The 14,544-nt window shown below is 46.1% G+C and overlaps 1 protein-coding gene across 2 annotated transcripts in view; it reads right to left on the bottom strand.

Moving 5' to 3' along the window:
• The window catches only part of LRP6 (LDL receptor related protein 6), a 124,003-nt gene extending 120,405 nt beyond the window's left edge, over window positions 1-3,598 (bottom strand). For both annotated transcript variants that reach the window (XM_065632091.1, XM_065632099.1), the window contains exon 1: window positions 3,201-3,598. In XM_065632091.1, coding sequence (XP_065488163.1) covers window positions 3,201-3,255 — 55 coding nt within the window. In that variant the 5' untranslated portion in view covers window positions 3,256-3,598. The remainder of the gene's footprint in view (window positions 1-3,200) is intronic.
• Window positions 3,599-14,544: the final 10,946 nt, after the last annotated feature.

Here is a 14,544-nt window from a genome sequence, read left to right as displayed (position 1 = left end):
AAGCAGTACACTCTGAAACTAAACAAGTGAGGTATAACTTGAAAAACTAAAGGTTATTATTAGAGACTGTACGTCTCTCACCTAAGAGCAATGACCCTCTGGAAGAGCCATCACTACAAAGCATTCGGCACAGCAGAAGTGGAAGTACTCACTGCGTGCTCATCCTAAACCTCATGTACACACAGCAACAGTCACCCTTGGTGAGCCACACCGTCTAGGTTCAAGGACTCAACTTTTAAGCAAGCAACATTAACTGCTTTATATGAATGTGAACAGACCATCCCTGAAGTCTGCAAGACAGTTGCAACCTCCCAAGTCTTTCTAAGCAACTTATGTCACTTACCAGCAAAAGTCCATCTGTGGGAAATTCTTTACCAACATAAATTCTCCTTCACTGGCAACAATTGCCAATCATAGGCCATTGAAGAAGTGGGTGGCAGCAAAGAATTCCACCAACCAAGTGTAGTTTACTAATGAAACCTCTCTCAAGCAAGCCAGCTGAAGCATGAGGGGCACCCAGCGGGAGAACTGGGAGAAGAGCCGAGCGTGCTCCCGGGTATGGCAGGGCCACTGGCTCACCCAGAAGCAGGAGTACACAACAAAGCTTTAGTAACAACTGCATTTCTGGTGCCACTCGGCAATAACATACACCTCTCCCTATAGTACAAGGAAGTGGACTCTTTTGAAGAAGCCACCAGCAAAGCAACCCAAGTATTTAGAACAGAGACTGGACTGTGATGAGGGTCAGGAGGTTCCAAGAAAGCGACTCCTTTCTTTCATCAGTCAGAATCTGAAAAAAAACCACAACCCCAAACCACAGAACCTCCACAGCAAGCTGTCTTGACAGTAACCTCTTGCCTCTTAGAAATCCAAATACCTGCCCTGAAAATGTCAGTAGGATCTGGCCTGTCACAGTCCTTTGGACGACTTCGAAAGACAGGTGCCTTGCCCTGTCCATCCATTTCTGGCTAGTAACAGCCTGGTACTTCTTCACGTCCTTAACAGTTCACAGGGCACTGCATTTCCAGGTTACCAATTTTATTCCTTTCCAGACCGGTAATCAAGTCTACCATAGATTCCTCAGACTAATGATCACAGATCAGTTGTTGTAAACCTCTGTTCATTTGCTTTTTTCTAAGTCAACAGAACAGGGAGGCTAGCTCTGCAAGCAAAGAGGATGCTGCCATCCACAAATACACACTATTACATTTTCTGAGTTTCAGTCTCAAGCACTGTTGGCTTGGCATCCTTCACAGCAGTGAATTCACAAACCTAATAGTGAACTTCATTACTTTCGTGTATAAACTTATTCATACTCAAGCTGGCACTGACTCTGCCACATTAAGGAACTGCTGACACCTCTTCTGAACTCAACACATCTTATTGAAACCAATTCTACTTGCATAGATGTTGTTTATTAGAGAGGACGCATGCATTAAAATTCCATTTTTGTCTCTTCAGAGTTCAGCTGTTCCTGCTGTTTATCTAAGGTAACAATTAGCCAGTAGGAAAATTACTACTATGTCACAAACAGAAGATTATGACTTCAGGTAGGTGATCAAACAGTAGGAGACCATGAACACAGAAGAAACAAAAACTCTGTTTGGATACAAATGTCCTTGGCAGTAGAAAAAGATGAGAGACAAGAAACAAAATGACAGTCTGGATGGCTTATAAACTGAATGTTTCTCCAAAGTGTCTTATTAAGCGTCATCAAGTATATAAAAATTTGCAAAAGCACACATCACCATTTTGATATTTGAAGAAATTACAGTGACAATACTATGTGACATTACATATGACAGCAATTTCTGTGCTGTCATTTGAACTAGGTTGAACAGTAAGTTAGAGACAAACAAATGGTTTATTAAGAACGGGTACGATTGTTACTTAATAAAATGAACTAATTGGGAAAGTTTCTCTCTGTACTCTAGACTCAACTTAACTTTTGAAAACTGGGGTTTAACCGCCACAATAGGAGTACAAAATGTAAGCAGCTCATTTAAATAAGTATACTTGTATCTTTGCAAACAGGATACAATATGGCAAACAGATGCATAGAAAAAAATAAGGAGGGGTATGGAGAGGAAAATTTTTGTTTTGCAGAGCACTGAGCAACTGGAGACTGCGCAGTTACTTCAACCTAAACTACCTTTACTTTAGCTTTCATCAAAACACACTAGTGTTGATGAATTTTCTAAATCTAAGTGTGGTTGATTAACTGTTAGCAATTAATCTCTTCTTCCGGCTAGCACGAAAAAATACCAGTAAACAGCAAATGATGGATGCCCACACCACAGGTGATTTCTTCCCAGAAAGACTGAACACAGAGAAATAGTTACCGTATTAAAGTTTACAGCATTAAAAAAAAAAAACCCAAACAACTCAGTTTTCTTACCAGTTGTGCCCTATAAGACTAGAAATTTTATTGGAGAGGGGAAGTGGAATAAAAATTCTCGGCTACTTTAAATGACATCCCCTTGTAAGGCACTCGCCTGCTGATTTAAAGCTGTATGAACATTCGTGGCGACGAAACACAAACTTCTCCCAAGTCCCAGCGCAGAGCCAGCACACAGCTGAGAGGCGCATTCATTCCTCCTCTCGCCAGCTCCGCACGCTCCCTTCGCTGCGAGGAGGCTTTGCAGTGAAAACACCCGTGAAGTGAAAACACTTTCCAAGTCCCCCCCACGGTGAATACGTGAAGCTCCACGCTTCCCCCAACACCCGGCGGGATAAAACCCCCGCTCTCGGGGCGGGGGGGGAAAGGAGAAGAGCCTGGCGACAGCAACAGCGGAATCAGCCTGACACCGAGGGGCCGGGAGCTGCGGGCCGCCCACTCAGGGGGTGCGCAGAGATGGGGGTGCGTGTGCTGATTTGGGGGGCTTTACCAAAAAAAAAAAATAAAAAACCCAAACAAACTTAGAAACAACAATGGGGCGGTGAGAGAAGCGGCCGGTGGCCGCTGGCAGGGCGGGCTGCTCCCAAGCGCGGCTCGGGCCGCCGGGCCGCCCGGGGAAGTTGCTCGGGAGCCAGGGAGGCCCGTGGCGGCCGCCGGGCGAGAGCGCTGCCCCCGCGCCGGGCCCCGCGCCCCGCCGGCAGCCAGGCCTCTCCCCTCCCGCACGCCCAAACATGGCCCCTCGCCACCAACCCTGCAACTTTTGCCTCTCCCCCCCCCCGCCCCCCGCCACCGCCCCGCTCACCTCTCATCAGGGAACAAAAACTGCAGGCAAGTAGGCTGCGCAGGACGGCCCCCATCTTCCTTCCCTCCTCGCTCTCACCGGCGGGGAGGCGGCGGCGAGGAGCAGCACCTCCGCTGCCAGTTCATGCTTCCAGGCGGGCGGGGGAGGTGGCAGGGAAGGGAGCGGGGCGGGCGGGGGGGGGAGAAGAGAAGGCGGGGAAGGGCGGCCGCGGAGATTCCCCCCTCGCCGGTCCCTAGCAGGCCACCAGCTCCGCCGCGCCGCCGCGGCAGCGGGCGCTGTCCTCCATGCCGGCCGCTTCTCACCGCAACCGCCGCGGCCGTGCCCCCATCCACCCCTCCGCTCGCTTGCCCGGCCTCCGCCTCCCCCGGGCGCGCACAGGCGCAGGGATACAGTCCTCCTCCTCCTCCTCCTCCTCCTCTGGCGGCCTCGCCTCCGCCTCCCCGCGCCGCGCCCGGACGGCTCCCGGAGCAGCGCCCGCCCCCCCCGGCACCTCTCCCGTCACGGGGGGGGCGGGCGGAGGGGCGGGAGCGGGCACGCGCGCGCAGCCTGCACACACACACACACACACGCGCGCGCGCGCGCGCGCCCGGCCGCCCCGCGGCTGACAAAAGCCCGGCGGGGGCTGCACCCCGGCGGGACCGGGGTTGCTGGCGAGGGAGAGCGCGGGCGGGGTCGCGGCGCTCTCCGAGGTGTCCACCCGAGGGCAGGGTGAAGGGGACATAGGCGGGCGGGGAGGCGGCCGCCGCTGTTGCATTCCAGCGGGACTACTTGCCGCCCTTCGCCCCTCCGCCGCCGGCTGCGATGCGGCCTGCGGAGCAACACCGGACCGCGAGGGACGGGACTAGTTTCCGCCACTGAGCGGCGGCGGCACAAAGGCGGCGGCCGCTCCTCCGCCAGGTGACGGTGGCCGCGGGGCGGGCGGGCGGCGCGGGGTCCTGAGGGGCCATGGGCGCCTTCCTCGGGCGTTGCCCGCCCGCTTTTCCGGGAGGCGCCTCCGAGGCGAAGGCTGCGGGGCTGGCGAGGGGAGCGGGGTGTAACATCGAGAGTATCGCTCGGGAAGGGAAGGGGGGGGACAGGAATTAAGCGAACGGTAAAATCGAGTTACAATTAATACTCCCCCCCCCCCCAGCGTGGGCGTTCAAGAGCGATAATGTTGGTCGTTCCCAGAGCGGAGCCAGCGGGCGTTCCTTATCGATAGCACATGCTGCCTGGCTGATGTAATGGGGTGTGATTGATTTCCCAGCACTTCGGGGGTGGTTCGGGCTTTTGACCTCCTTGCTAAACTGCAAGGAGTAAGCTGCTGTAGTGAACTGCTTGGAGCCGTTGTTGCAAATAAATTTTTTTTTAAAAAAGCGGCTAATGTGTTGTGTTTTAACACAACTTTTCTTCTTGCAACCATGTCAACACACTTTCTGAAGAAGCTAAAAAGTTAAGATTTTGCAATGCACCTTAAAAAAAAAAAAAAAGCTTCCCTACCTATTTTGTTTATTCCTAATAAACAATACAAAATGCAGCTTTCCTCTAGATTAGAAAATCTACTCAGGTTTTCTACAAGGAACATTGAGTCTGAATGTCTACATCACATTCTCTCTCATAGAGTACAACAGCTGGTTAGTAAAATAATGATAGGAAAATAATGATATGATTTGAGATCCTTGCATTCAAAAGTCAGTATTTCGTTCCGGATTATTAGAAACTTACAGAAACATTTGATTTCATATCTGTTGAACATATATTTTGATAGCATTTCTTGTGATTACAGTAGGAGGTAAAATCTGGGCCAGATTAAAGGCCTGAGGGTTGTAGGCTTGACTCTCAACATCAGGCTCCTGGAGTCATGTGATAACGTCAGACTCTCAGCTTTTACTGGGGAGAAACAAGAGTTTTTTACAAAAATAAGTGTATTTTCGACCTTCAGGGTTGCAAGAAAACCATTGTGACTCAACAGCAACACGTGCCTAAGGCCAGGTCTATGTTACAAAATGTTCTTGACTCTCAGCCGGAAGAAACAGCCTCCTCTGTTACTGTGCTGTCAGCTGGGAGGATTAGCTAAGTGGAGCAAGATCCGCACGGACAGTGGAGGAGAAGGGCTTCCCATGCAAAAATGTACCTAGACAGTAGATAACTTGCATCTAACTCTTGTCACCACCAGATTTTGCAGGAGCAGGCAGAAGGATCGCACCTTTATATGTATTTTTACTGCTTAATTGGAATTAGAGAAGAAAAAGGTTTGTGGGGTTTTTTTCCTTATACTGTGCACTCATAATGTTGCATGATCTGTGATTAAGCTCTTACAAAGTGTGGCAGATCTGTAATGAATTCTTTGTATCTTAAACAGTGCACAGCTGAGGGAAACATCAAGCCCAAACCCCTGCATCACAGAACACATTTCTCTACATCCCGTTCCCTCTCACACCTTATCTGTTTGTGCTGGAAACACTCTGATGACTTGACTTCATCTCCCTTGGGAGCCTGATCCCCTGCCTGGTTGCTCTTACTTTTAAAGACGTCTTCCCTGCTGTCCGGGCTGAGTGGTTTTATTTTTAGCTTTCAAACATCATGTGCTGTCACCCCTCCCACTGGTGCATTTCACCATTTTTCTAGAATTCGAACACTTTCCTGCTTGGATTTCCTCTGAGCCGTTTAATGATTGTTGGCTTCACCTCACTCAGCCCAGTCCCTTTCCCCCACAGCCTATGTAGACACAATTGTCTCTCTATTCCAGCCCAGGCAGCTTTTTTTTTAACCCTTTTCCTCATCAATGCTTAGGATTCAAGACCAAGCCTATCTCCTAACTTTCTCAGCTTTACTTCCAGTTCATGCACATAGAATTAACTCCATGGCAGAGGTTTTTACAAAGTAAAGTAGGAGACAAGATTACAGCACACAGAAAAGCCTCTGACAGGAAAGGTTTCTGTGTGATGATTATGTTTCTTTATTTGAGCTTAAAGTCAGAATAAATGGGAGCGGAGAGGCAATGTCTCTTTTTATTTAGTAAGAAGCTCCCCTTGTTGATTGCAGTTATTTTCATTAACCTTAGAAAGAGAAACCTCAGATTGCTGGCTCAAATCCAGTCTGCGGCTCCAACTGCTAAGAAACCTGCAGAGCCTTATCTTTACCTCCGCACTTAGGTGGTGGCTCAATGATACAAGAGCTTTCATAGGATTTTTTTTTTGTTATGTTCAGGTTAGTTCCCTGGTTTGGTTGGTGGCTCACATCATAGGCGGTTGTGTCAGCACACAGGACAGCCAGGGAGAGCAGCTGGAGCTTTAGAAACCAGCAGTGGCTGCCCAAGTTGCTCCATCTTTGCGCCGTGCCCCGAGTTCCAGTGGAGTCAACGGGATCTTTTGTAGGACCAGGGCCCAAGTCCCCATGAGCAAAAGCTGTTAGGAGAAGATGGCTGCTCAGCAAATGAATTTGTGGCTGCCCACATCACAGAAACCACTATCATAATTAGCTCTCTCGCTGAATGTCTCAACAAGAATTACTGGGCATGGCGTGGTGAAATCCTGGTCCCTCTGAAGTCAATGGCAAAACTCTCACTGACTTCAAAAGAGCCAAGGTTTCATACTGAAACTCTAGCTCAAGTCCTCTCTTGCCCCCAGCAGGAAAGTCTGCAGCACCGTACCTTGGGAAATGGGACGTGAAGTAGTGATGACTTCACCAGTGATGCCTGTTACAACCATTTCACAGACAAAATAGGACACCCCAACTTGCGGCATCATCACCTTGCCGCTTTGCCTAGGTCATACAGCTTATAAAGAAAAATGTTTCATCCGACTCTTCCCCAAAACAAGGTCAGCTCTAGTAAATGTGATAGATATGCCTGACGAGGTTTATCCTGTTGCAAGACTGCAAGGGGTTCACTATGGTGTTCTTCCTTCAATGAACAGAGTATAACATCCTCTAGTCCTTCCTAAAGTCCAATAACAAGCAGATATCCTTTTCCCCTCACTTTTACTCCCATACTATATGAACCGCACCTTTTCACCAGGACATAGGCAGCTTAGGAGCAGATTTCCTTGGACTGGTAGTCATGCCTCTAGTCTAGAAATTTTCTCCAGGCCACGAGACCTTACTTGTTTTTGCAGTCACTCTGTGCAGTGTTCCTCACAGTCTGTCAAACCACAGCAAAAACTAGCACTCCTGCTACTCCTGTGGCAGTTTTCCCATCAAACATCCCATTAAATCCCTTTTTTTATCACATACAGAGTTGCCTCTTCTCCCTGTGTTTCAGTTTCCCCTCCCGGCTCTGTTAAGTATAATACCAATTCATTCTTTCTTTCCTATCTCCTCTACCAGAAGAGGTTGCTTGGTGCCCAGGATGAGAACTGCGTTTCTTTGTGGCTAAAAAAAAATCCTTACAACAAAAACTTCACAGAGGAGAAGGTGCTCGAGTTCAGCAGCCCATACAGGCAAGCTAGTCCGACAGAAATCTAGCAATATCCCCAAGGGGAAATATGAAATAAGATGCCCTGAAAGGCTTGGGCATTTTCTTGACGCCTTTGGAGGAGCGTTTGGACTCCTGCTGATGGTACATCTGAGGTCAGGCTGTCTATCTACTATCTCTTTTCTCCTCTTCCGTCTCCCAGGGAGTTGAAAACAGCACTGCCTGAGGATATGCTTCTTCAGCGGTTGTGTTTTCAGTGTGAACCATGCAGGATTCTGATTTTAGTTTGGCACTGCCCACCAGACCACAGGCGCAGTCCGAGGCTTGTCTTAGGAATATTTAGCCATGGCTACATTTCAAAGCCAAATTACAAAAATGTCATTTGAGAAAGTTACAGTTCTAAAATTTGTGAAGTACTTTAATGCTAGGTCGATACAGCGAAAACATCCTTTTAGAAGAGCTCACATTTCAGGCTGACAGACACCAAAACACTATTTTGTTTTAGTTTGCTCAAATTTTCAAAACCAGACAGCATCTGGGCTCTATTAACCATAACGTGCGTGCCTTTTAAGCAATAACAATTTAAGATTATTTCCTTTTCAAAGCCCTTTCATGGAGTTCAGCGTTTTGCAATATGCATCCATAATATTTAACAATTCTGCTTTGCACTGCAACCTTTGAAGTTTAAAAATTAGTTACTGGTAAAGCATTGTACATTTTCTTGCAGTCTTTCAGTCACAGGGATTAATTACTAGAATTTGGTCAAGAAAGGTAAGTCACTGTGTCACAGTATTTAGCAATCTTTCCTACAACAATTTTCAATCTTTATGTAATGTATATGGTGTGACACACCATTTGTGTGTAGGAAAGAGCTCATTTGCAACTTGAAATAGCCACTTCTGGGCTACAGTACCAGGGAAGTTCAGTTTATGGCAAGCAAAAAGACTCATCCCTCTCCAGTTGAAACTCTGTGAGGAAGATTCACATTTATATTTCCTATTTATATTTATACTTATTGTTATATTCTTTATATTAATATATAAATTAGCCTGCAACTCGGCAAAGACACAAAGCACCTCAAGACTATGGCTATGGATCATCAACAGTGATACCTTTTTAGGGGTGGGGTTTTTGTTAGCTGTTAGGTAAGTTCTCAAAATAGGCTAGAAAAGCAAGAGGAGTTCCTAGAAGTAGAAAACACTGCCCTCTAATGGTTAATCTTCAGGTTTAATGTCTGCGATGTTTGACGAAGCCCTCCTCTTTTAAGAGACTTGTAAGGTAAGGTCACACAAATGCAAGCTATTGGAACAATTTATTATTTCAAGAAAAACCCAAATATTTTTTACCCTCTTAATCGCTTTATAGGTAGCAATTAAAAATAAGAATGGATGCATATTTTTGGTAACATTTTCATTAAATTACAGCTACCCAGGATTTCTCAGCAAAAAATCGATGCCTCTGACAATTCAGAACTATTAGTCATACTCTGTTTGATAAGTTTTATGTTTCACTGTGGGAAGTGTATTTCAAGGCCTGGAAAGGCAGCATTCAGGACATGCGTAAGGCCCCAGTTTATTTCAGAATCACGATTGTGGATGCCCTAGAGTGTGATACCATTCTTGAATAAGTAAACTACAAGGACAAATTTTTTTTTTTTTTTTTTAAATCTTTAAATCAACTAATCACAATGCAGATAATAATTAGTACTTGCTCACTCCTCAACTAATGAAATCTCAAGACAATTGACAGTGGCTGATTCTACAGTCTGCCCTTTTTAAATAGGCCTTGCCAGTAATTTTGTTAGTGAATTTCTGGTTTATTAGAAATGTGGTGATCTTTGCATCAGAGCTATAGGACTTGGAGGGAACAGCTGAAGTGGAAACAGAGTGCCAATATCTCCCCCCTACCCTGCCATCGACTGGCAGTGGCACTGAATACAAGGTGTGCTCTAGCCACCCGTGTCTCCACAAGGGATACTTGAAATACAGGCACAGGACAGCAAAAAGCTCCGCAGATGTTCGTCCTGGCCATTAGCTCAAGTGTCTCCCATTGATTTCATTGCCTGTTAGAGCAGGAATCAATGCAGGTCCTTAAGCTTGCACTGGCTCCATGTATAAAGGGCTCCACAGCTTATGGCCTGTAACTCATTCTTCAACTGATGAGGGGATGGAAGAGGCAATTATATATGACTGAAGTCTCATTTGCTGCTTTTCCATCTCCATTTCTTCTTTGAATAATTTCCTTACAGTGTGGACTTGGATAAAGACTCTTCCAGGACAGCTGGCAACTAAATGTAGATAAGTGACAAAGGAAAACACAGAGAAAGGCAGATCCTCTCCCCAAATATATTTGTTAAAAACAGTTGTGCCTGCTATATATATATTACTGAAGGATCATCATATTCCATTTTAGCATAATTAGATTCTATTTTCTTCTCTCAAGGAAAAAAGTGATTAGAGTGAGGCTATCCAATCCATTCCTCATCCTTCCTTCTTCCTCCCCTCCCCAGTCAAACCTACAAAGACAGTATTTGGTCACATGGATCTTTCAATAAAAGACAGAGAATTGTGTCTGAATAGCCCTGACTCATAAAGCTCCTTCCAATTCCTTTTTCAACATCGGAGCTTTCGCAGTTAATGCAACTTTTACTACTTTTTTCCTTCCTACAATTGTGAAAAATCTAATACCTTTACAATGACCTGAAAAGAGCTTGCGCAGAACAAAATCCCCATTTAATCTAGGCATATTAAGAAATCTTTTCTTTGAACAATACGTTTAAAATGCTATTTTCCTCAAACACTTTTTTTTTTTTTAAGATAAGTAAAGCTCTAAGTGTTGAAGGAAATTATAATTTAGAGTCCTATCTTCATTTGTGGTTTAAGAATCCTGGCACTTTAACTGAAGGAAACATTAGTGAGGATATGTGCTTCCTATGGTACACTGCGGCAGTAAATCCTGAACTGGGTATATCAAAAGGTGTTCCAGTCACCATGTTAAAAAGGAAAAAAAAAAGGAGACAAAGACCCAAACCACTTAAAGATAGCAGAAAAAAATGTTTGCAGAGCAGTGTATATACCAGTAATTTAGCTGTTGCTCAGTAATTTAGCTGTTGCTCCCACTTTGTGTACTACCCCTCAGTTAGAGACAAAGAAACATAGAATCACAGAACCACAGAATCACAGAATAGTTTGGGTTGGAAGGGACCTTTAAAGACCATCTAGTTCCACCCCTGCTGCCATGGACAGGGACATCTTTCACTAGACCAGGTTGCTCAAAGCTCCGTCCAACCTCTCCTTGAACACTTCCAGGGTTGGTTCAATCCACAGCTTCTCTGGGCAGCCTGTTCCAGTGCCTCGCCACCCTCATAGTGAAACATGTCTTACTTATGTACAACCTAAATATGCCCTTTATGAGTTTAAAACAATTGTCCCTTGTCCTCTCACTATAGACCCTGGTAAAAAGTTTCTTTTTCTAAGCCCCTTTTGTATATTGAAAGGCCACAATAAGGTCACCCTGGAGACTTCTCTTCTCCAGGCTGAACAACTGCAACCTCATCAGAGAGTTGTTCCACCCTTCTGATCATGGACCTCTTCTGAATCCACTCCAACAGGTCCAAGCCTGACAGGTTCGGGACCCCAGATCTGGATGTAGTACTCCTGCATCTCACAAGAGCGGAGTAGAGGGGCAGAACCACTTCCCTCAACCTGCTGGCCACGCTTCTTGTGATGCCGTCCAGGGCATGGTTGGCTTTCTGGGCTGCGAGTGCATATTGCTGGGTCATATCTAATCTTTTGTCAACCGGTATCCCCAAGTCCTTATCCATAGGGCTGCTCTCAATCAATTCATGCCTCAGTCTGTATCGATATTGGGGGTTGCCCTGACCCAGGTGCAGGACCTTGCATGTGGCCTTGCTGAACTTCATGAGGTTCACATGGGCCCAATCCTCAAGCCTGTCCAGGTCTCTCTGGATGGCATCCTGTACCTCAGGTGTATCAAGTGCACCACTCAACTTGGTGTCATCCACAAACTGAGGGTGCACTCAATCCCACTGTCTATGTCATTAATAAATACATTAAACAGAGAGAGAGAGAGAGCGCGCTCTGGGTCAGCTGTTCTGGCAGTGTAGAAATTAACCCTATCTCAGCCAACCCAGCACATTCCACCCCTTATTCTATACCATTTATGTCATGCTCGGGTCTTACACTTACCAACATGTTTCAACTAATTACTACCACCTTAAATATATATATACACATATACACGCAGATATTTCCTCCTTTACTTCATGGCACAATCTCATTCCTTTGAAATGTTCATTAAGTCTGTGACTTTGGAGTCTATCAGGATGATCTCCTGGGGCAAGAAATATGGAGTGTCATATTGGAGTGCTGTATGGTTGCATGCTGCATCTGGAACTCATAGTTCATGCTCACCATTTGCAGGTCTAAGGCCTCAACCTCGAGGAGATGGCTGGATGCCAGTTGTTGGAGCCAGCTCTGGTTCCATCATTGCTGCACGTTGTTCACTTTTGTCGAAGTTCATACTTCATTAACCGGAAAGGTACTTACCGAATACTGTTATTACAATGTATAGTATTATGCAGCCATTACCATTATACATTTCACATCATAGGAGTATTCTCACCCAGAATCAGATCCCCCTGAGGTACACACCAGGCTCCTCCATCCTTCAGCATTACCCACCACATGCACGCAGGTCCCTGAGCAATAGCAATCCCATGGACAGGTTTGCCTTTGCCCAAGGCAGGAGTGACCCAGACTGTTTTCCCCAACACATTCTTCACGAGCACCACAGGGACTTTATCCCCTCCTACAGAGTGTGGAAGCTTTGATTGGGCAGGGCCAGCTCGACTGGTACATCCCCCAGTGTTAACTAACCAGTTGGCCTTTGCTAAATTTGAATCCCAATTTCTAAAAGTTCCACCACCCGTTGCTCTTGGTGTAGTCTTTAACAGCCCATTGTACTGTTCTGTTTTCCCAGAGGCTGGCACATGATAGGGGATGTGATATACTCAATGCCATGCTCTTTGGCCCAAGTGTCTGTGAGGTTGTTCTGGAAACGAGTCCCATTGTCTGACTCAGTTCCCTCCGGGGCGCCACGTCGCCACAGGACTTGCTTTTCAAGGCCCAGGATAGTGTTTCGGTCAGCGGCATGGGGCACAGCGTATGTTTCCAGCCATCCTGGGGCTGCTTCTACCGTGGTGAGCACATCGCGCTTGCCGTGTCGGGTTTGTGGGAGTGTAGTACAGTCAATCTGCCAGGCCTCCCCATATTTATACTTCAGCCATCACCCCCCGTACCACACAGGCTTTAACTGCTTGGCTTGTTTGATCGTAGCACGTTTCACAAGTGTGAATAACCTGTGCAATAGTGTCCATGGTCAAGTCCACCCCTCGATCATGAGCCCATCTATATGTTGCATCCTTTCCTTGATGACCTGAGGCATCATGGGCCCACTGAGCTATAAATAACTCACCTTTGTGTTGCCAGTCCAAATCTACCTGAGCCACTTTAATCTTGGCAGCTCCATCCACCTGATGATTGGTTTGATGTTCTTCAGTGGACCAACTTTTAGGCACATGGGCATCTCTGTGGTACAGTTTTACAGGCAGGTTCTGTAGCCAAGCAGCAATATCTTGCCACATTTCAGCAGCCCAGATGGGTTTGCCTCTGTGCTGCCAGTTGCTCCTCTTCCACTGCAGTAACCACCCCCACAGGGCATTTGCCACCACCCATGAGTCAGTACAGAGATAAAGTACTGGCCATTTTTCTCATTCAGCAATGTCTAAAGCCAGCTGGATCGCTTTTACCTCTGCAAACTGACTTGATTCACCTTGTCCTTCAGTAACTTCTGTGACTTATGGTGTGGGACTCCACACAGCAGCTTTCCACCTCCAATGCTTTCCCACAATATGACAAGACCCATCACTGAACAGGGTGGTGAAAAAGCAGGGAAAAATTCCCTCCCCCTCTGTCTTCCCCATAGACTGGGTATGATTACTAATCAATTCCAAGAGGTGGCACGTGAGGTATGGAAATAACAACAATATCATATAAAAATACCAACGGAGACGTGCAAGATAAGAAATCATGATCTCATAAGTTGATATCACACAGGACAGCAATATGTGTTTTAGCTGGCAGCTAAACCCATGTGCCGCTCACTCACCCCTCTCCCACTCCCGGTAGGATGGGGAGGGAAATCAGAAAACAAAGGCAAAACTCATTGGCTGGGATAACAACAATTTAATGGAATAGTGAAGAAAAACGAACAAACAGTAACAACAACAATAATGAAAGAACCTACAAAGCACTGGACCCACAGTGTAAGCCCCCACCACATGGCAGTCCCTTTGGCTAGTTCTGGGTCAGCTGTTCTGGCAGTGTAGAAATTAACCCTCTCTAGGCTGACCCAGCACAACTTGTTACTGATCTCCATCTGGACATTGAGCCACTGACTGCAACTCTTTGGATGTGATCATCCAGCTAATTCCTTTATCCATGGAACAGTCCATCCATCAAACCCATATCTTTCCAACTAAGCAACAAGGACATTCTGCATGTACTATAGTTTTTGCAAAAAAACAAGGTTTGGGAAATCTGCAGTTGCTCTCACATTTATTTAGTTTACCCCACTGAGTGATCACAGTATACAAGTAGAAGACCTGTAGCTCTTGGTCTCATTCCATGCCCCAACAGCTCTCTGGTTTCTGCACAGAAAGTTAAGAGTACTCAGCCATGCTTCTGCCAGTTCTTTTAATTATTCTTTCTGTTAAATACATGCCATGGTTTATACTTACATGAATACAAAATGTTTGAGACTTTTGCCTGTGGTATAGCTGGAACACTTGTCATGGCTCTTTGAGATAAACAAAGGACAAAATCATTTTTTTCTGAGATACTGCTTTTTATTTCAATAGATTCAGAAGGACCT

The sequence above is a fragment of the Caloenas nicobarica genome, chromosome 1, assembly GCF_036013445.1.
Source record: "Caloenas nicobarica isolate bCalNic1 chromosome 1, bCalNic1.hap1, whole genome shotgun sequence".
Lineage (NCBI taxonomy): Eukaryota > Metazoa > Chordata > Aves > Columbiformes > Columbidae > Caloenas > Caloenas nicobarica.
This window is presented reverse-complemented; position numbering and strand designations above follow the sequence as displayed.